The 22994-nt window shown below is 42.7% G+C and overlaps 1 protein-coding gene across 8 annotated transcripts in view; it reads left to right on the plus strand.

The window, feature by feature from the left end:
• Nucleotides 1–22994, plus strand: part of Fryl (FRY like transcription coactivator) — a 232418-nt gene that overhangs the window by 163680 nt on the left and 45744 nt on the right. For all 8 annotated transcript variants that reach the window (XM_038321732.1, XM_038321751.1, XM_038321741.2 and 5 more), the window contains 15 exons: nt 428–485; nt 1909–2000; nt 4364–4536; nt 6732–6892; nt 7422–7532; nt 8550–8704; nt 8995–9094; nt 10002–10170; nt 12147–12406; nt 12666–12806; nt 14307–14475; nt 18247–18331; nt 19834–19946; nt 21034–21184; nt 21852–21955. In XM_038321732.1, coding sequence (XP_038177660.1) covers nt 428–485; nt 1909–2000; nt 4364–4536; nt 6732–6892; nt 7422–7532; nt 8550–8704; nt 8995–9094; nt 10002–10170; nt 12147–12406; nt 12666–12806; nt 14307–14475; nt 18247–18331; nt 19834–19946; nt 21034–21184; nt 21852–21955 — 2042 coding nt within the window. The remainder of the gene's footprint in view (nt 1–427; nt 486–1908; nt 2001–4363; nt 4537–6731; nt 6893–7421; nt 7533–8549; nt 8705–8994; nt 9095–10001; nt 10171–12146; nt 12407–12665; nt 12807–14306; nt 14476–18246; nt 18332–19833; nt 19947–21033; nt 21185–21851; nt 21956–22994) is intronic.

Here is a 22994-nt window from a genome sequence, read left to right on the forward strand (position 1 = left end):
TGTATTCTTCAGTTAGTACAAACACTGGTTCTGCAAACAGCCATGAGTGTTAATCAGTTGCCTTTGGGCTATCCTGCTGTTTGGCAGGATGTTACTGACCCATCAGTAGTGTGCTAATGTAAAAGGAAGGAGAGCATTTTACACATGAGCGTACTTCACCTCCATAAAATACACGCAGTTCACAAAACGCTGGAATAAAAATTTTGATGATACTTTTCTCTACAAACAAAGAGGCTTATATGCCATGCTTTGCAGTTTCTGAGGGTTTAATTAGAAGACTGTTTTATAATCAAAGCTTTAAGAACTGTTGAAAACAGTAGGCTTAGGGTTAGGTTAGGACTTGTCAGTTTCTGCTGTTTTGGTATGTGTTTGCAAATTCTGCCTAGTTAGCTGTGAGTGAAACGAATATATGCCGTTTTTCCTTTAGGGAACTAATAGAGGAGCTACATCCCATAATTAAAGAAGCACTTGAAAGACGACCAGAGGTAAGCTGTTGTGCAGATTCCCATTGGACGCTCGTGCAGTGGACATTGTCCTGGTGTATGCTAAGTAGTATACCACAGGGCAGAAATTAAGATGTAACAGACTGAGGTGTTTTGTTGTTATATGGGTTTTGTTTTCATTTGTTCGCTTTCTTGCTTGCTTTTGCTTTCTAGTAGCCCAGCATTGTCTGGAACTGACTGTGTAAACTAAGCTAGCCTCAAGCTCAAGAAATCCCTTTGTCTGAGCCTCCCGAGTTCTGGAATTAAAAGCACAAGCCACCATGCCCAGCTACCTGGTGTATTTTAAACTTGGAATTTTCCTGTGCAGATTCTCTCTCCTGCCCAGGACAACACATGCCGGAACCCAGGGTCAAAAGCAGTTGGAAAGTCGCTGTAGCAGGAGGGAAAGCAGGGCACAGGATCTGTAGAGTTTCCAGGCTTTCTGAGAGTAGCCACCCAGTAATTGCTTTCAGCTTTTCCAGCCCCACCTTCCCTGGCTGGAGAGGGAGTCAGTGACTGCTGCTGTCCTTAAAGAGACCGTTGAAGCCACGCTCCCTCTGGTCACAGGGTATGATGACTATGTGTGGCCTCCGATTCGAGAGTCTGCAGCACTGTCTTGCTATGGATAACTCTGCGGACAACGTCCTTGAGGATGGTTAGGAAGCTGTTTATGTCACCGTGGATTTCTGTAAACTCTAGAAAGACCCCCCCCCAAGGAAGCAGTAAACACAACTCTCGGCAAATGAACTTCATTCCGGAGGGCAGGAAGGTGGGTGGGGATGTAAAAGTGAAAGATTAAGAAAAAACGTCTAATTGCTCTGGATTAGAAAAATGACTTTGTAAATGAGAGAAGGTGGAGAGAAAGTGTTGCAGGGCATTGCTCTTCCTCTTTTAGCTTACTACTGGGGTCAGCACCCTGGTATTTTAGCCCTCGGTCATTCATCCCATACGGGCAATGATTTCCTTTGCTTTTATGTGTGCATTTTGTTGCAGAAATAAATTAGGTGGGAGGCAGGCTTGAGCAAAACCCTAGTTTTTTATTCTGTCGGGGTTGTTTGCTCTGCCTTGCTTTCTGAGTCTTAGAGATTCCTTGTGACTCTGATAAGACAACATTGATTAGTTGTTCTGAAATCAGCAGGTCGACAAATCACTCAGGAGTAACTGTAGGATGTTATTTCTGCTACACATAGGGGGGATCTGCTGATAAAATGTCATGTGGTTGTGTTTGTCTCTTTAATTTCTCACCGTCCACACACCTGTCCCTTTGAGACCACAGCCGGCAGCATCCTCGGCATCCACACGGTAACCGTGATGGGCCCGCATCTGTTCCTAGCGTCCACACTGTTGACTTTCCAAATCATCTCGGCAGTTCCCCATGAATTTCCCCAGTGTTTCCCTAATTCACATCTCTGTATGTTTGGAGCAGAATATGAAACGGCGCAGGCGTCGAGACATTTTACGAGTACAACTGGTACGGATATTTGAACTGCTGGCGGATGCTGGTGTCATTAGTCACAGGTCGGTATCAGATTCTGACTTCCAAAACTTTGGGATGGTTAGGAAATATTTTCTCCTTGAAATATGTGAAAACAGAAAAGTACCATTGCATCAAAAATATCTGTCTAATACACATGTCAACATCTGTAAATATTTACCAACTAAAGAGGCATCCCATACATGAACCAACAGCCAGAAATTGTATACCATCAGAAGCAGAGGCAGGATTGTCATGAGTTTGAGGCTAGCCTGAGATATAGAGTTTCCAAAATAATAATAATAATAATAATAATAATAATAATAATAATGGAAAAAAGAAAATCTACAATCAGATTGGTAGATTGGTCAAAACTTACCTCATTTTGAAGATAAATATTGTCTGGGCTGGAAAAAAACTCACACGTTCAAAGGGTTACTATTAGCGTTATGCAAATTTAGTCTGATGAGCTGTTTTTGGTCCTGCCAGGAAGATTATGAACCTTCCAGATGTAACTCACACTTGTTTTCCCCACCATTCACAAACCATAAATCCTGGAGGTTTTCTTGACAGTAGGACCAAGACCCTTGAGGAAAATACCATTAGCCATGAGTCGCAAGTGAAAGGTTTCCTTAGCAGGCTAATGGTGTCAGCTGACCTCTGAAGGCAAGAAGTAATGGATCCGACCCTGTACACAATAGGTAGCTGGAAGAAGCTTTGATGGGAGGCGTACATCAATAATTGAAGAAGCGTAGGAGCAGTGTGTGCTAGACCGGAGGCATACGCCGGTAATTGAACAAGCGTAGGGACAGTGTGTGCTCGTGTTTCTCCTGGTTGTTTCTTAGTGTGCCCAATACCTTTCCGATCTAGCATCAGGAGCTTGTGACAGACTCTCGAAACAGAGCTTTAGTGGAAGAGAATTTTAAAGTCATAGGTTCGCTTTTCTTGTGTGTTGAATGGAAATCGAAAGAAAACATATGATTAAAGGTAATCTTGTTGGAATTGTGAAGCATAAGATGGAGGTTTGTGGGCTTGAGAACAAGAAGAACATGGCACGCTGTGAGCCTTTTTGTGGTCCCTCTTAATGTGGTGGGAGAGCAGGGATGCTCTTTGGATGGTTCTGATTTGGATAACTACCAAATATTGGCATATTGAGAATAAGCTGTGTCCACTACCGAGCAGTAATGGTTTGAAAAGAGACTACTTCAGTTTCACTGTTTCCGAAGAGAAAGTTAACAGGAGGTTGTCACTGCTGTGTGTGTCCTCGCGTCCCACATGGTTAAAGATGGGGGACAGTTTGAATGCCAGGGACAGGGACCCCCCACATGCCTAATGTGCAGTAGCTACTTAGTGGATATTTAAGTGAACTAATGTTATTTTCTGAAGTAGGATGCTGCCCAGTAATTAATTAGTCATGATTTGAGGGTAAAGAATCCTCTGTCGACAGAAGTCGGAATTCAGCCCATCAGTTCATTCAGCACATGTTAATTAGTACAGATGGATATTTTTAATATAGTCTTCAAAATATCTTACTCTTGTTTGTGTGTGATCAGGATTTTTTAGAAGGTATAATTAGTAAAAAAATTTTTTTACTTTAATAATATTATATAGAAGTACTTTCCCAATATAATAAGAGCTGGCCTTGCCAAATAGAAACATAATATCCTTTAATTTATATAGCAAGCACTTACTGTTTGCAGGGTCATTTTAAGCATAGTGACTCATGTAGGCTCTTATTGAAACATACTATCATAGTCCTGGATACATAACTAAGGGCCAAAGGGACACGACAGGAGTTTTGACTTCTGAGTAACAGCCCGTAGCTCTGGGGTGTACTTCTCTTGCCTCAGTAAGAATCCCAGAGCAGGCTTAGGGCTGCCCCAGGATCTAAAGCAGTCTGAGATCTAACACTGTGCCCTTGAATTCCCTTTAAATATATTCTTAATAACACATGTCATCTTAGAAGGCCGGGGATAAGTACCTAGTGGATAAGCAACCCCGTTTAAGGTTTGGTATGAAGACCAACAGAGACAGGACGCTCACTGGAACTGGCCTTCCCTTCTACAGTGACACATCCCCACCCTACCACCCCCCACAGGCCTGCCAGCTCCTTACCACAATATCTGGAAATGGAGAGCCAGTAATTTTGAGGGTTTTTTTTCACTTGGGTATGAGATCTGGTGGTATAAATTACAATAGCAGTTCCTTGATGAGGAACCACCAGCTGCTTTTTATATTTAAGGAAGCCAAAATCATATTAATTTCATTTTTGTGTATTAAAGTGTCATTCTGCCCCAGCCACACCTGGTTTTCCGGGTGCTCTTCTGATGGTGGTAATGGGGTCCTTACTTCAGTTGAAATCGAGAGTCACCTTTTCTCTGTGTTTCCTTCTCTTCGGTATTTTCAGTGCGAGTGGTGGCCTTGATAACGAAACGCATTTCCTCAACAACACGTTATTGGAGTATGTAGATTTGACACGACAGCTTCTGGAAGCAGAGAATGAAAAGGACTCTGACACCCTGAAGGACATCCGATGCCATTTCAGTGCCTTAGTGGCGAACATCATTCAGAATGTTCCGGGTAGGCTTTCAGCTCCTCAAAGCACTCCGGAATGCTCCGGGCCTTTCTGTGTTCTTCTTGCCTTGGAAGCTGTGTATTGTGGGAGGCTCAGTAGGGAGAGGCACTTTGCGCCCAGACCAATCATGTGAGTGTCATCTCTGGGACCCACATGGAGAGAGAACTGATGACTGCAGGCTGATCTGTGACCGCCACACCAGCTCTGAGGCATGTTCACATGTGTGCATGCGTGTACGCACACATACATACAAATAAATAAATGTAACATTTTTTTAAAATAATGTTTATTTATTATGTACACAATATTCTGTCTATGTGTATGCCTGCAGGCCAGAGAGGGCACCAGACCTCATTACAGATGGTTGTGAGCCACCATGTGGTTGCTGGGAATTGAACTCAGGACCTTTGGAAGAGCAGGCAATGCTCTTAACCGCTGAGCCATCTCTCCAGCCCCCTAAATGTAATATTTTTTAAAGCCTCTAACTTGAGAGCATCTTGGGAAACTATGTCAGCACAATGTCAATAGCAAGAGGGTGTTTTGTTTTGTTTTTTTTTTTTTAATCTTGTGTCAGTAACTAGAAATCAAGAAGGAATCAATTCGGTAGGGATTTTAAGCCATCAAGACACTGATAAAATTCAGAAGATACCAATTAGAATGAGCGTTTGAATGAGCTTATGGTAGATACAGTGAGCCGGGAGTGTAATGCTCAAAGTGATAACTGAGAATAAAATGAATGAGTCACACCTACACAGTGAAGGAAGAATACAGGTGATGGATATAAATTAAAGCAAGTGGACGGTGCTACCCATGGCCTCATCTAACAGATGCCTGCCTGTGGACGGTGCTACCCATGGCCTCATCTAACAGATGCCTGCCTGTGGACGGTGCTACCCATGGCCTCATCTAACAGATGCCTGCCTGTGGACGGTGCTACCCATGGCCTCATCTAACAGATGTGTGCCTGTTTTTGAGCAGACACTGAGAGATGTGCTAGGAAGATTGATCTGTACAACTGCTTCAAAAAGTAGTAAATTCTTTCTAAAAAAAAAAAAAAAAGATCTTAAAAGATTACCATAAGCCTTTTGCATGCAGCAAAAGTTGATATTTTTCTCTCTCCAAATACAATGATTTTGTTATTTTAAGTAATATATGCTAACCTTTGGCATTCCATCACAGGGATTGTATTTTTTGCAGGATCTTTTATGTATATAATTGGGCTTGCTAATTGTAGGCTCAGGAGCCTTATGTTGCCCTTTGAAAGGTAAATGTTATTTAAGGGCCAAGCGCATTTTCTTCTGTTTATTTTCTGTGTAGCAGAGTGGCTAGTATAAAGATAGATTTAGTTCTATTACTGTGCACTTTCCCCACAGCTTCCATCGTGATTTATTGGGTGCTATTGAGTGTCTTAGCTCATATTGATCCAGAGGATATTAGGGTCGGTGTGCTGGCTAGTTTTATGTCATCGTCACAAAGGTAGAGCCATCTGAAAAGAGGGGACCTCAATTGAGAAAATGCCGCCGTAAGATCTGGCTATAGCGCATTTCATAATTAGTGATTGATGGGGGAGGGCCCAGCCCTTTGTGAGCAGTGCTGTCCCTGGGCTGGTGGCCCTGGGTTCTGTAAGCAGACTGAGCACGCCACGAGGTGCTGTTATGTGGGCTGTGTGGAAGGGTGAGTGGTGCACACCCTTTCCTTGTCCCTCTTGCCCGTGGTGTTTCATCACAGCAATAGGGACCCTGACTTGAAAGGGCAAAGTTCCCCTTCACGAGTAGGTACCGAACCAATGCACAGAGCCCTGCAGGCTTCTGGCACCATCACAGGGCACACAGCAGTCGGCACGGAAGACCTGGAGTGGGTCTGCTCTCCTCTGCTCTCATGTCAAGACATATGTGTGCTTTCTTTCACAAGGGATCTCTTCTACTGGGGGAAAAATACAAAATTTGAAGTAGGACTTTCCTAGCCAAAAGCCCTCATTTAGCAATGAATCAAGCGCCTTGTGGTGATGTCTTCATGGAGTTCATGAGGCAGCCAGGAAGAGGCTGGTCCTGACTCCAGCTCCCGCCTAGACTCCTTGCATCATCCACCTGGAAGTTTTAGATGATTCAAATGCAGCTTCCTCTTCGTATCCTGATGTTGGCATGCGCATTAGGATAAATGAGCTAGGAATAAATATGTCTTCCCGTTTTTTTATTTACAGTGCACCAGAGAAGAAGTATTTTCCCTCAACAAAGCCTTCGTCACAGTCTGTTCATGCTGTTCAGTCACTGGGCAGGCCCCTTTAGCATCATGTTTACGCCCTTGGACAGATACAGCGATAGGAATATGCAGATCAACAGACATCAGTACTGTGCGCTAAAGGTATTTCTGTAGATCCATGATTTCCTTCTCACTATGTTAGAGTCTCCTTATGTGATAGCACAACAGAAAGGGTTCTTCAGAGCACCTAGAATGCCGGGGCCTGGGTTTGTCTGCCAGCTTCCTAAAATAGAGCACAAGAGTTCCAGAAATCTATAAGATTTCATCATTGTTTCCCTAAAGGATTAAGGGTACCTATTGTTGTTTGTATTTAAGTGCTCTTTCTCTTGGTCCTCTTGTCTTTAAAGTGCGTAGTTAATTTGCTGTGGTGTTAAACTAACTTACTCATAATAAATGCTTCGCTTTTAAAAGTTACTTCTAGGATGGGATACAGCTTCCTGACAGAATGCTTGCCTAGCATGTCTAAGCCCTAGGGTTTAGCCCCAGAACAAAAAAAAAAAAAATTACTATTCTATATTTCCTTATGAAAGGCTAGATACACATTAGTAAGAATACTTGGCCTCTTCCCATTAAGTGGCAACATTTCACCTCTTAAATGTGTTAAATATGCTTCTGATGTTACTGTTTGAAGGCTATGTCTGCTGTGCTGTGCTGTGGCCCTGTCGCAGACAATGTGGGACTGTCATCAGATGGGTATTTGTACAAATGGCTGGATAACATTCTGGACTCTCTGGATAAGAAGGTAATTCTAACAGGCTCCTGAAGTTTCCTCAGAAATTACCATTATCTGCATTATCTGCATTATCTGCAGTTACTGTGTGGAATAAGTCTTCCTTAAAAACAGGATAGGATTATATGCATAAAAAACATAAGGACTGTGGAGATGGCTCTGTGATTGGAGCACTTGCCAGGCAAGTGTAAGGACCCGAGTTCAGATCCCTAGCACCCATGGAAATGCCAGGTTGATGGGGCGGCCTACTCGTAATCCCATTACTCAGAAAGCACCTGGGATTGGCAGAGCAAACTGGACTAACATTATTGGTGAGCTCTGGGCACAGTTGAGAGATCCTGCCTCAATGAATAAGCATATGAGATAAAATTAGATAGGATATACCATCTAAGAAAGTTAGAATGCTTATTACATGAATAATTTTAATTTCTCTTTCGTGGTATAGGATTAATGTGGGGTCCTATGTATATCTTAATAGGATTCAGTCTAAATAACTAAGATAGAAGTAGGGTGCATTGCACTCCATGGAGAAATGTGACCTTTGCTTCCATTCAGCTCACTTTGACCCCTTTTGAGTTAATCGTTCTTTCCTGCCCCCTCCTTCTCAATCCCATGCCCTGTTATCCAGTTTACATACCAGCTTCACAATACAAAGTGTGGCTTACCCTTCACCCTCTGCCCCTGGCACTGAGTTATTGCAAATAATAATAAAACTTGATAAGAATCATTGAGGAGGGCACCATTTATTTTTTTCTGAAAGCTCATAACCATTGTTCACCTTCATCAGTTGCCTTGGGGCGCTGTTGGAAGAGAGCCTCAAACTAAAATAGCCTTGCAGGGATATAAAAGAAAAAAATAAAAGAAAGAAAGAAAGACAGATACAAAAGTGATTCCTCACCCCCAGCCCCCAGCAGGTAACTGGGAATTAGTTGACTGGATTGTGTGATGGTGTGCAGTAAATGCATGCTGCATCCTCAGCGTACACCCTGCTCCTGACTTCCTCTCCCTGTCACTCCTGTCCTTCACCAGGTTCACCAGTTGGGCTGTGAAGCAGTCACGTTGCTGCTGGAGCTGAACCCAGACCAGAGCAACCTGATGTACTGGGCCGTGGACCGATGCTACACTGGTTCCCGGAGGGTAGCAGCCGGTTGCTTCAAAGCCATCGCCAACGTGTTCCAGAACAGGTACTCAGTCCACACACACGCTCAGGGTACAGTTACAGTTGTTTGTGGGTCTGTTTTCAAGAGACTCTTTTAGAAATACTAAGAACCCTTTATTTTCTTTCCTTGAACACTAGTGAAATTTAGTCAGTAAAGGATAACAACTCCTCCCTCCCCCAAATCTGTTGTCTTTAAAACAGGAAGTCACCTGTAGCCTTAGACGTTCACAGCCTTGCCTGTTGTTTGCCATATCCGTTCACTGATGTGAACGTTTCCAAACATTGCTTTTCCTAATGCATGATGTTTACCTTCAGGGATTATCAGTGTGACACGGTGATGCTCCTGAATCTAATATTGTTTAAAGCAGCTGACTCTTCTAGAAGCATCTATGAAGTTGCTATGCAACTCTTACAGGTTCGTGTACAAATTGTGTTTAAAGTCTAACTTTACTCATGATCTGGCAAAGTTGATACATTATTTTTACCATTAATGCATAGTAATATTGGTAGTAAAAGTAGGGTACCAAGTTCTGGTTATTAGTAGAAATACAAGCCAAAGACAGTATTGCTGTTTAAATCTTTAATAATATAAAGCGTTCAGAACTGCCCTATAGAGGATTATATTAGTGTATGTGAATGTATTTTGATACTTAGGATTCACTAATTAGGGCTGGTATATAGGAGTGGCTACTTCTGTTTGACAGATGAGAGTTGGGTGGTTGGAGTATTTTTTGTTTGGAGAACCATCCTTTATGATAGCCTTACTTTTCTTAGATTATCATTATCAAATTTTTAACTGGTTGATAACAAGGCAAGATGCAGTGGTTTTTTTTTGAGAAGGCCTTAAAGTGGCGGTGGAGTAGATGCTCGTGGTCCCCATGCTGGACCAGCTAAGGAATTACATCCAACTTCACTCTTTTTAGTGAAGAAAAAGGGTAACAGTGTACTGTAAGCCAAGGGCAGTTTATAGGCCGTCTAGTGATTGACCAAGAGCTGTTTCCCGGGGTTTTTCCTATGTGCACATATTGTATGCAATTATATTTTTACCTGGAAAAGTGATTACATTTTTTCAAGTCATTGCACAGTAAGTTGCTAAAGCTGCTTCAGACTGGACTGTGTACCAGCATCGTTGGTGTTGGAAACATGGGTGCAAATCTTTCTGAACGGTGGCCATCTTCTGCAGAAATTGGCATAGTACTATAAATGACTATAGATTTAAAAGTGGAATACTGTGTAGGAGGGTTTTTGGGTTTTAATTATAGCTAAACTTTGGAGGAACCCATAAAATATTAACTGAAGTTGATGGAATTACTGTCCCATAGATCCTGGAACCGAAGATGTTTCGCTATGCTCACAAATTGGAGGTTCAGAGAACAGACGGAGTCCTCAGCCAGCTGTCCCCGCTGCCACATCTGTATTCTGTATCTTATTACCAGTTGTCTGAGGAGCTAGCCCGGGCGTATCCAGAGCTCACTCTCGCCATATTCTCAGGTTGCCCAAGGAAATGCTTCCTGTTTCTTCTGCAGTCAGTTATAACTCTGTGTGTGTGTCTGTGTGTGTGTACACGTGTATATATATACACATATAAGTGTGTGCTTGAATGCTGCATGCGTGGGGAGGCCAGCAGCTGATGCAGGTCTTTTCCGGAGTCATGTTGACCATTGTTTAGATGGGGCCTCCCTGGTTTCACTAGATGGCCTGGCTCCTCTGTCTGCCTCCTCAGCTTCAAGACTACAGACGGTTCTACTGTGCCCACCTCTTTACCTGTGTTTGGGGTCCACACGCACATCCTGATGTTTCCATGGCAAGCATTTTACTGACTCAGCCTCCTCCCGGCTCTAAAAGACTATCTTTAGAAAATTCAGAACATCGGAAATGTGAGGTTGAATCAGAATGTGTCTGAAAGAGAATTTTTTTTCTTTAATAAGAACTTAAGCTCATCCATCTTGCTTTTTAAATCTTCTGATGACACAGTCTTGCTTTTTAGAAAAAAGAACAAGAGGGCTTCCTGTACACTTTCTGTTTTCTGTTTTGTTTGTTCACAAAGTGAACCCTGAAGGTTGCTGGCTCGCTGGTTCCTCCGTCTCAACTTGGCCCCTTTCCACAGTGCCTTCCTCAAGTACCTACGCCACATCCACCATCCGCCATGTCGTATTCTTGGTTCCCCTCTCAGGAGGGCTTCACTCTATTAGTGGCAGGCTTCTGTCTGAGACTCACCAGATGTTTCTGGCTGCTGACTCTAATCTCTGGCACGAAGTCTTCAGTTTCGTGGCTGTTCACAGCTGTCTTCTGTGGCTTTCAGTTCTATCCTGTCTTGGTTTTACGGGCACTTATCATTTCCTGGTTTGTTTGTTTTTTTTTTTACCTCCATGGATTTTTTTTTTCTTTTTTTTCTGTCACCATTAGTGGAAACTTGCCTGCTATTCATATTGATGTTCCAACACTTCAACCTTGAGGTGACTACATCTCCATGGAAGAGGTTAAGCCTTGATGTGGCCCCAGTTCCTATACACTAAGTTAAGATGTCTTTATTCAGTCTCATTTTGAGTATCGCATCTTGTTTTTCATGCCAAAACTATACAGTTTGTTTATAAACGACAGAACAACTCCTTGTGGAGTGTTTGTCTTTGTCTTGAGACTTCATTCTCACTGTGGTCTTGCTCATTTCAAAGACCCAGTTCAGAAGTGTCAAGTGCAAAATAGATCTCTAGAACATTTTGAGCTTGCAGAGTTGAAACTAGTCCTTATTCAGCGTGTGCCCGTTTTCCTGCCCTTCATCACCTCATGACCACCATTCGGACCACCTTGTGTTTCTGTAAGTGTGGCTACTCTGGATAGGCAAAGGGAATCGCACGGTACTTTGTGTATGCGGCTAGCTTATTTCACTTAGCTCAGTGCCTTCTGGAGTCCTTCTTGTAGCGCAGAATGAGTTTTCCTTCTCGGTGGAATCCCAGTGTCTATCATCTCAGGTTGTTGACTCGTTCTTTCATCTGTCATTTCACTTCCCTTTTTGTTATGAATACAGAGGTGCGAAGGTCACTTTTCAGTCTCTGCCTTGAGTTGTTTAAGATGTAGACTCCATAGTTGGGTTGCTTGGGTGGTAGAGTGGTTCACCATCTTATAATCTTACCAAGAGTATGGAAACATTTATTTAACTGCCTAATGCACTTTGTATAAGAAATAAGTAGGGCTGGTGATGGTGGCACAAATTTGCAACCCCAGTATCCTGGAGGTGGAGCCCAAGTCCATGCTGGCCTACGTAAAGAAAAACTATCAGAAAATGAAGGCGGTAGATGCTTTGTGTTAGCTGGTTTTTGTGTTTGTTTTTGTTTTAATTATGTCAGGGAGGAGACATTCGTTATATGAAAGATGGCTTTTGTCATTGGGAAATGAGTGGCATGTGTCTTCCTGTTGGCTAAGAAGCACATGGAATGATGTTCGGTCTCCCCTTTGATACCTTGAACCAGAGATCAGCCAGCGGATCCAGACGGCTCACCCGGCGGGGCGGCAGGCCATGCTTCATTATCTGCTGCCCTGGATGAACAACATTGAGCTGGTTGATTTCAAGCCTCTGCCCTCATCGAGGCGGCAGGATGAAGATGAGGATGACTCACTGAAAGACAGAGAGATCATGGTGACAAGCAGACGCTGGCTCCGGGGAGAAGGCTGGGGATCCCCACAGGCCACCGCCATGGTGTTGAACAATCTCATGTATATGACAGCAAAGGTATGGGGGTCAGGAGGATGAAAGGTGATTGGGAATTGATGCAAAGATGGCTCCAGGACAGACAGACAGACTCTGTGTGTCCTCTCATTCCACCAGAGATGACCGGTGACACTGGTGTTTACACTCCCTACAAGAAATAATCATTTCTTTTTTATATAGACTCTCTATAGAAGCTATTTCCTAACTCTTTGTGGAGTGATGGGTTTGGCTTATTCTAAGCAGCAATTTCTGAAGTGTCTCTTGTGTGTGCTGTTTTTAGTATGGTGATGAGCTGGCCTGGTCAGAGGTGGAGAACGTGTGGACCACACTAGCAGACGGCTGGCCAAAGAACCTGAAAATTATTTTGCACTTTCTGATCAGCATTTGCGGCGTGAATAGTGAACCAAGCCTTTTGCCTTATGTATGTATTACTGAAGTCTGTCTATCTTTTAAAAATGTACACGTTTACCTGATGGCTGCTAGCATATGGAGAGTAGCGTAAGGACAATCAGGAACAGTGTGCCGACGTAGTCATTGACTCATTCAGTCCTTGCCACTGTGTGCTGCTCCAGGCCAGGTATGCTCGCAAGGTCTGGCGTTCGAATTCAAGGATTAGACAGGTTTTGTTCTTTGAAATTACACTGAGAATGATCAGCAGCTGTGTAAGTGCATCTGCGGCAAGGACGCCCGAGGAAAGCTGTAGGATGCTGGGACCGACTATCTGAGAAAGCCCCAGGAAAGGCTAACACTCGAGACGGGGTGGTAGCGATACTGAGGTTGTGACCGGAGAGCTCAGGGCCTATGTCTTCTGGGAGGAAGGGAAAGTTTGGGAATAGATGGCAGAGCAGGAGACACAGTGTTCTTCCCTGCTACGGGGAAAGGAACACTTAACCCCATCTAAGTTGAAGTTGGAGAGATGGCTCAATGATTAAGAGCACTGGTTGTTCTTCCAGGGGTCCCGGGTTCATTTCCCTGCACTCACATGGTGGCTCACAACTGTCTGTAACTCCGTTTTCAGGAACCGCACGCTCTCTTCTGAGAGCACAGCACGGCCATGCATGCAGGCAGCACACCCATGTATGTTAAATGGAAAATAAAAGTTATATTTAAAAAATCCGTCCTCATTAACAACACAGTAGGAGCAATGAGGGCTAAAGTGAATGTCCAGGTGTGCACACAGGTCTGTGGGCATGCACATCTCCCCGAAGTGAACCCCACAGAGGGACAGTTCTTCCCCGAAGTGTACCCCACAGAGGGATAGTTCCTCAGGAGGCTGCCATCAGACGGTCGGGTGTTGAGATGGCTTAGTCATGGATTGATGCTCCTCACCCAGGAGGGGGAGTCACTTCTGCTTCCACTTCCTCGATGTTAAAAATGACTCCATTGTTAGACTCAGTGGTCTGTAGGAGGAAGAGCGAGTGGAAGTTAGACACTTGCCAGGAAGGCTGGGTGTGTAGCAGTCACAGGACACTCCATCCCTGATAGCAGCCCAAGGCTTTGTCCATCAATGAAGAAGTTTTTACAAAAAAGCACCCCACTCCTTTCCCATTCTTCTTGTGCTTACTCATCTTCCACAAAGAGTTCAACTTTGATTTAAAAAAAAAAAAAAAAAAAAAAAAAAAAAAAACTCAATGGGGAATAGACGGCTCAGGACTAAGGGCACTTACTGCTCTTGCAGAGGACCAGGTTCAATTCCTTGCCCCAACATGGTGGTACACAACCAACTGTACCTCCAATTCCAAGGGACCTGGTGCCCTCTTCTGGCCTCCTCACGGTACAGTGCATTAACACGGTGCTTGTAAACTCACCAGAGCCTGTGCACACACATAAAAACAAACAAACAAACGAATGAGTGAATTTAAGATTCATGGCCTCTAGAGCAAGCCACGAGATTAAAAAGTTGTTTTTTTCTCCTGGGCAGGTGAAGAAAGTCATCGTTTATCTGGGTAGAGACAAAACGATGCAGCTGCTGGAAGAACTGGTGGGTGAGCTTCAGCTCACAGACCCCGTCAGCTCGGGCGTCACGCACATGGATAACCCGCCCTACTACCGCATCACATCCAGCTGCAAAATCCCTTCCGTCACCTCAGGTGAGCAGCACCGCTGCTTCTGTGGAAGCAGTGCCCTCTGCCCGTGTGGGCTTCTTCACGGGAGTTTGTGTCTTTAAATTTCATTACCGATAAAACAAAATCAAATAGTAGGCATGTTTGGTGATTGGTCTGAGATTGGAAAATCTTATATGAGTAAAGAAATTGAATAACGTAAGGATTCTTACTATCACGGGGGGAAATTGTGTCTTTGTACTCTTTCGGGAATGGGGTATAAGTTCCTAAACAGAAAATTTTTCTACTTTTATTTTATTCTTTGTATTTTGTTGGATGTGTTTTTAATGAGTTGCCGTGCTTAACTTAGAAGAATGCTTACTTGTTGAAATAGTTTGTGTGATCCCATGCTATAATTATTTGGATCTGTATTATACATTGTAGCCAGCCAAAGGATTAAAAGTACTGTTTGCTATAAATAGACAGTCAGGTATGTTCAGGAAACACGGAATGATGTTGTGATTTGTGAATGCCGCATTATGGAGTCATTGAAGCTAGCTAACATAGCCTCAAGTTAATAACAAGCCACCAGCAAATAGCTGATTTCTAATTAATCTTATTTCTAATTAATCAATAAAAAACCAGGAGTCGGATATTGGGGAAAGAACCTGAAAGATCAGAGAAACAACAGAGCAGCCACCAATGACTTCCTATCTCTTCTGTTCCTCCATCCTCTCTTAGCCCCGCCTTACCACTTCCTGTGTTCCATCAGTCCCCTATGGTTAATGGTTTTGCTCAACTTGTGGCTAACTCCACCCTCTGACTCCAGGGAAACTTTATTGTCAAAATATGATCAAAATACTATACAACATTTTCCCTTTTTTGTCTAAATAAAAAGAGAGGGTTTTAACTGCCATAGTAAAACTATATACAAGTACAGTAACTATAGACAAAAATATACAGGTAAGGATTACACTGACAATGTCCAGTCAATTTGTATCAGATAAAGTACTCATTATCTATCCTATCTTGGTGAGTCCAAAGTATTGTACCTAAGTTACATTCTGTTCTAACTTATATTACCAACCCCAAATTAACCTTTTTATGTCTCGCAACCTGATACACTTTACACCTCTTTTGTGAGTTTTTTTTTTAATTTAGTAACAAGGAAAATTATAACAATAACTAATCGTCTTCAACTCAATCAGATACCTGAGAAGGATATAATATTACCTGAGTATACAGGAAATGCAGACAGCTTCTAAAAATAAGAAATAACAAAAACAGCTGGCTACCTGGACAGATACCCGAGGTTCTTCTACAATGTTGGGGCATATATCTTCGGCTTAGAATATCTGACAGACTTCTCTGTGAAACAGGAATTTTAAAGGACTGTCCCACCTTGTCTTGGCAAGGTTTTACAGTCACCTTCTTTTGTGTTCTGCTTGTCCAGTTTCCACAGTAGACTGTCAGCAGTTGAAGCAAGGACAGTTTCTTGCCCAGTCACTTTTTGCCACAAAAAAAGAAAATTCCATGAGTTTCTTTGATGCCCACTATCTTCTCTGACACAGATTAATGCTTCCAAGGGCAGACATTTCTTGTCATAAAAAAAGAAAACTTATTGTTAAAACATCTTAAATGCCATATTCTATAGATCTCTGAAGTGTTTAAAGACTACCTGGCAAGGTCTGTTTGACCTTGTAAATATATCTACAAGTTTAATTTTAATAGGTGACTACTAGCCTACATTTCTTTATTATCCTAAATAGTTTATAACAATAACTTTCAAGCACTAGAAATTTACATTACATTGTTAAATGATCTGAATAGGTAGAATACTTTAAACAAGAGTAGAAGGATATGTACAGTATGTTCTAACAAAAATAATCTTAAATTTGTATCAGTATACATAAATATCATAAACAAGAGTAGAAACATATATACAATATAATATAAAGAACCTCAAATTTGTACAGTATACAAAAATCCATACCAATGTAAAATTTAAGTTAATGGTTGTTTTTTGCTTTAAAAGTAGGTTCAATAATCTGTCCTTTTATCCTGTCATTTCTATATCCCTGCTTTTTTCTTTGAAAAAGGAGATTTCTGAATCTAATCTTCTTTGTTCAGCTTTTTTTTCTGGCTGTGACCTGTAGTAAGTTTTATTTTGTAATATGCAAAAAAAACTGTTTCATTTTACTAGAGACATATGCTGGAGCATTGTCAGTCTTAATTGACACAGGTAACCCCATAATAGCCATAGCTTCTAATAAATGTGTAATTACAGAATCAGCCTTTTCAGAACTCAAAGCAGTTGCCCAATGAAATCCTGAATATGTATCTATGGTATGGTGTACATATTTTAATTTTCCAAACTCTGCTAAATGAAACACATCCATTTGCCAAATTTCATTTCTTTGAGTACCATTTGGGTTACTTCCTGCAGGTAGTAGAGTTTGGTTATACAAAGAACAAGTAGGACATTTCCTTATAAGTTCCTTGCCTTGTTGCCAAGTAATGGAAACGCCTTTTTTCAAACCCCTGCTATCAACATAGTGTTTCTTATGAAATTCTGAGACTTCCAGCACATTTACTGCCAATAATTGATCGGTTTCATCATTAACTTCTGCTAGAGAGCCTGGTAGACCCATATGGGATCTGATATGTGTTATATATAAGGGATGATTTCTATTTCTAATTATTTCTTGTAATTAAATAAATAACAGGGGCTGGAGAAATGGCTCAGCGGTTAAGAGCACTGACTGCTCTTCCAGAGGACCCGGGTTCAATTCCCAGCACCCACATGGCAGCTCACAACTGTCTGAGAATCCAGTTCCAGGGGATCTGACACCTTCACACCAATGCACATAAAATAAAAGATAAATCATAATAAATAAATAAATAAATAAATTCTGAATATTCTGAATCATCTGGAATAAGTTCAGCAGTTTTAATGTAAAGCAACTTTTTCCTCGAGAGCCTTGACTCTAGGTCTGCCTCTTAGCAGGGTGCAGTCTGGCCTTTGTAAGCTCTGAGAGTGTAGAGGAGGAGCATAGCATTGTTGTCAGGTGACTGTCTTGCTAATGTCTTCCTCAACGTGTGATACCTTATCTCCTGGATGGACCAGACCTCCCAGAAAGAGTTCTGATCACTCCCGAGAGAAAGGACATGGACATGTTTGGTTTGCCAGTGGCTGTGAGGGCCGCAGGGTGGTGCGGTGCCAAAGTCTAGTATGAGCTTTTCATCTGCCCTCCACCCCTGGTCATCCAGGAAGTGTTTCTTTCTCAGCTGTGACCCGTGTGTCCCAGTCAAGAGGTCTTAATTTACTCTCAGTGGTGGGAAGACCGCCACCAGCTCCAAATGTTGTAGAGTTACATTTTGGAAAATGACTACTTTTAACATAGATTTTTCAGACAGCTCTGTTTTTGCACTGTTTCGACAACAGTATAGAAGCCTCTTAATTTCTTCCACTCCCTGTCTTCATAACAATTTCTTACCTATTTATTAACCTTTTTGTATTATGATTCTTTATTGTGTCAGTAGGGGAACAGGCATGCCATGTTGTTCATTTGGAGGTCAGAGTACTGCTTGTAGGAATTGGTCTTTGTCCTTCCACCTTGTGGGTCTCTGGGTTCAAACTCAGGTTGTCAGGCTTGGCAGCAGGTGCTCTACCCACTGAGCCATCCCTCCCACACCCACCATCCTTGTTTGTTCTGACACAGTCAAGAATCGTCACCTTGCTTTTGTGCCAGTGGCAGATTGATTGAAATGTTTATTATTCTCCTCAGCTGACAGGTACTCTTTTATCTTTGATGACAGGAACTACTTCCAGTAGCAATACAATGGTAGCTCCCACTGAGGGCAATGCTGATAGTAAGGCCCTGAAGGAGAACTTTGAAGAGAGGTAAGTACTTCTGTCTCAGAGAATGTGGTAATTTCCTCTCAGGAGTCTGTAGTACTTCATGCTAATATTCCAGTGATGCATGCTTTTCCATACTTGAACATTTTCACATTGACTCCTCAGCCCCCTAGACTTTTTGATATGAAGGGTGAATGCTACTATCTCCAGAGATTTTTTCCTAGTATTTACTCTGCCTGTTTCTATACCTGGCTCTCACCAGGATCCCCACATGATGGGATGCTTAGAGGGGAATAATTGAGAGCTTCAGCTTTGGAATTATAAAGCAGAAATTGGTGTGTGCCTTGTGGTGATAATTTGTATAAAGTGCTCCTTTTACACATAGAAAGTAAGACATCAAAGGAATGAAGGGATGGTTTGATGCATAAGGCACTTGCCACACAAGCATGTGGATTAGGGAAAAGATTCTCAGACCCCATTAAAGCCAAGCAGCTGTGGCAGCCTACGGTCACTCTAGCGCTCAGCAAGGGTGGGGGTAGAAAAGGGATCCCTGAGACTAGCCACGGGGGCAAGACCTTTGTCAGTAAAGAAAGTGGAGAGCCATTGAGGAAAACAGCCAGGGTCAGCCTCCAGCCTCCACACACACATACACAAACCAAGAAAAAAATGAAGTGAGTTAGACCTGATTTTTTTCTTTTGGGCCACCAACCAGCTTCCAAATCATGATACAGAGACTTATTGTTACTTTTGAATGCTCAGCCTAGCTTAGGTTTATTTCGGGCTAGTTGTTTTAACTTAAATTAACCTGTTTCTCTTTATCTGCCTTTGCCTCAGGGCTTATCACCTTTCTTCTTTTTTAAAAAGATATTTACTTATATTTTATATACACACATTGGTGCTTTGCCTGCAAGCATATCTGTATTTGGGAATCAGATCCCCTGAACAGGAGTTATAGACAGCTGTGAGCTGTCATGTGGATGCTGGGAATTGAACCTAAGTCCTCTGGAAGGGAAGTCAGTTCTCTTAACCACTTAGCCATGCCTCTAGCCCCATTTCTGTATATCTTTCACTCCTTCTCTATGTCTGCTGGCTAGCGGTCTCGCCCTCATTCTCTCTTCCTCCTCCTCCTCCTGTTTCCTCTTTCTTGAGCCTAGATTTCTCCTACACTTTATTCTCTCAGCCTGCTAGCCCCACCTATCCTTTCTCTGCCTAGCTATTGGCCGTTCAACTCTATATTAGACCAATCAGGTACCTTAGGCAGGCAAGGTGAAACAAGTGTAACTTATATTTACTTAATTAAACTCACATCCTTACATCGTTAACCAAATACACCATAAACAGATGTAACACACCTTTACACAGTTAAGTAATATTTCACAGCATATACAAATGTAACACATCTTTGCCCAGTTAAAATAATATTCCATAGTATAAACAAATGTAACACATCTTTGCCTAGTTAAAATAATATTCCACAACAGTGAATGGAAAGGTAGAAATGCCACATCACTGTGATCTGTGCATGACTCCCATGGTCCTTCCCACAGCTATGTGCACCTGGACATCTACAGTGGACTGAACAGTCATTTAAACCGGCAGCATCACAGACTGGAGTCTCGATACAGTAGCAGCTCCGGAGGGTCTTATGAAGAGGAAAAAAGTAACCAATTCTCAATGTTCCTTAGATAACTGTTTTGGTGACATATATTGTTAACTGTGTTAATGTTAATGAGTTTGTTTTCTCCAAGAAATTGTTTTAGAATGCTGTATTTGACTGCCACTAGTTCTAATGTGATCGGAGGCATCTTTATCTTAAGGAATGAATTTATTAAGGCATAGTATTTTGGAAGGTTTTTTTTTGTGTTAAGTGTTATAGAATTCATTCTCAAGAAGTGTCAGAGAGCCAGGAGGTGGTGGCGCACGCCTTTAATCCCAGCACATGGGAGTCAGAGGCAGGTGGATCTCTGGCTTGAAGGCTAGCCTGGTCCAGGGCAGCCAGAGCTACACAGAGATACCCTGTCCCGTCCCCCCCCCCCCAAAATGTTCAGAGAACAGACATTGGATGAGTCTGGCTGTTGTTCTCTAAACAGATTTGCTCATCTTATGGATCCACATTTTTTTCAAGATGTTTTCTCTTACACTTCCAAAGTGATCCATCCTAACCGAGTAACACTACTGCATGAAGGAAGGGTAGAATAGAAACACAGAATTGTAACTGGATTCAGGCCCTGGAGGATCTGGTCCAATCTCCTCATTTTGGGCATCATGGAACTGAGGTCCAGAGAGGTTAAGTGACTTATCCATGTCACACAGAATTCATTTTTCCAGGTGTTTGTTTTGCACCCTGCAGCCCCATGTGGTAGAGCAGATTTCTTTCAGAGGTAGGTTTGTGTCAGCTTGGCCTCATGAAATATTAGCACCAATAACTTAGAAGAAGATACTTGTTTCAAAGCATCTTCATTTTAACATGGTCTCCTGTTTTGGCCGTACTAGGGAAATACAGGGATGTGTCAGTATAGATTTTGCTTTACTATGAAGGATAGCACCTCAATCAATAAATCAGTCTCTCCATTCCCCCCTCCAATTTATAATATTTGTACCTAGGTCTCCATAGAAAATGTGTATCTAGATAGCGGGAGATTATCTTGGATCCCTTTCCAATGCTGTGAATAGTGGTGTCTTACTAGAGCTTGCTTATATGGCAGACATTAGATGGTGCCGAAAATGAGATCATTTTATCTTGATAGGTGATTCAATGCCACTTTATTCTAATTGGCGCCTGAAAGTGATGGAGCGTAACCAAGGAGAGCCACTGCCCTTGCCACCAGCTGGAGGCTGCTGGTCACCACTGGTGGATTACGTGCCTGAAACGTCATCACCTGGATTACCTCTTCACAGGTGGACTAGAGCGTCATTCCTATTTCGTACGAGCCACGTTGCAGCTGAATGCTTTCAGCTTCCTAGATAACTCTCTGACAGCACCAGCGTAGGAGTGGTCGTCCTTGTTGAGAGGCTGCATCAAAACTAGCCCGCTCTGTTGAGAGACTAAGAGATTCAAAACCGTATTGTGAGCGCCCAAAGTTAACGATACTGTTCCTCTGCTGCCCTTCTGGGTGTCTGGCATAGTTACTTGACCTTTCTACGACCCAGTTACCACATCTGAAAAAAAAAGTGACTTATTTGTGGTCAGTCCTGTTTTTGGAATTCAATTAGCCTGAATTCTACTAAGTAAAATCACAGCAAAGGCAACGACTACATTCTTTTAGGACTTACCAATGCGCCAAACACGTACCGAACACTCATTGGGGCAAGTGGTATATGTGGTAGGTCTGAAGAGTCGAGCTAAGGAAATCCAGCCCTTGACTGCAAGGAGCTCCAAGCCCTGAGTTTTGTGCTAAAGCTGTCACTCTAATGGTTTTCTTCTCCTGCATTTATTTGTCCTGTTTTTACCCTCTAGAAAAGTGTTTTTCCTTAGAGTACTCAACTCTTGGAGGAATGTGAGCAGGAGATTTCTCTGGGTCACTTCCGCTCCGGGAAGCCGCTAACCGTGTTCTCGCTGTCACAGGTGTAACATAGCTGTGATCCTGCTGACGGATCTGATCATTGACCACAGTGTGAAGGTGGAGTGGGGCGGCTACCTCCATCTTCTTCTTCATGCAATCTTTATAGGTAAGGCGTTCTGATCCCTCCGGTTTTGTGTCTCTAGGGTCAATTTTAAGTTGGTTCGTTATTCAGAGAATCATTAGATTTGTGGTCCTCAGCCTGTAGGTCACGACCCCTGGGGGAGGGTCGAAAGCCCCTTTCACAGGGGTGGCATACAAGATATCCTGTACATCAGATATTTACATTATAATTCATAATAATAGCTAAATTGAAGTTACGAAATTCCAGCACGGAAGTAACTTTTGAGTTGGGGTTTACCACAGCTTGAGGAGCTGTATTAAAGCGTCGCCTTGTCAGGGAGGTCAAGAAACGAGTGCCTTGATGCTTCTGTTTCCTCTGTTTGTCGCGTCCATAAGACTTCGCATTCTCTCTCTTCGTGTCCATTGCCTTTTACTTGGGAACAAGGCCAGGGCTCCGTGCACACCAAGCAAGCGTGTTACCTCCCAGCTTCTCCAGCTCCTATTATTATCCCTATTCATATGCCCATTCCATGACTCCTTGTACCTGTTACAAAAATACATATCCATTCTACCCTGCTGGAGGGGCTCTACTGCTGCAGTAAAATATTACCCTAGAGATGGGAACCTTTCAGAGGGAATGGAGAGTGGAAATGCATTCCAGCTGTTGAAAGCTCTGACCATTGCAGTCTGATGACAGCTGAGTCTGCATGCGTCCTTGGTAGCAGGTGAGAACTCTTCCACATCTGTAATCTGTATTCCTCTGTGATTTGAACATTGGCTTTTGAAGCGAGTCAAGGTAGCCATCTTCTGATAATGCTTTCCTATCAAGAGCACATACATACAGGGCTTGCCCCTTCCTAATTCCCGTGGCAAATAGACATTTGCTTTGTCTTACATGCCAGGCAAAATAGAATGCCCACTTTCTTAAAAGAATTCATGGATATCTGGTGTTACCTAGCAGAGTCATAATTTCTAAGAGGTCATGAAGTTTTTGGTATGAAACCAATTGAGAAGTTACCTTTAGAGCTGGGCAGAAGTAGGCAGATCCCTGTGAGTTCCAGACCAACCCGGGCTACATAGCGAGA

The sequence above is a fragment of the Arvicola amphibius genome, chromosome 1 (genome assembly GCF_903992535.2).
Source record: "Arvicola amphibius chromosome 1, mArvAmp1.2, whole genome shotgun sequence".
In the NCBI taxonomy this organism is placed as follows: Eukaryota; Metazoa; Chordata; class Mammalia; order Rodentia; family Cricetidae; genus Arvicola; species Arvicola amphibius.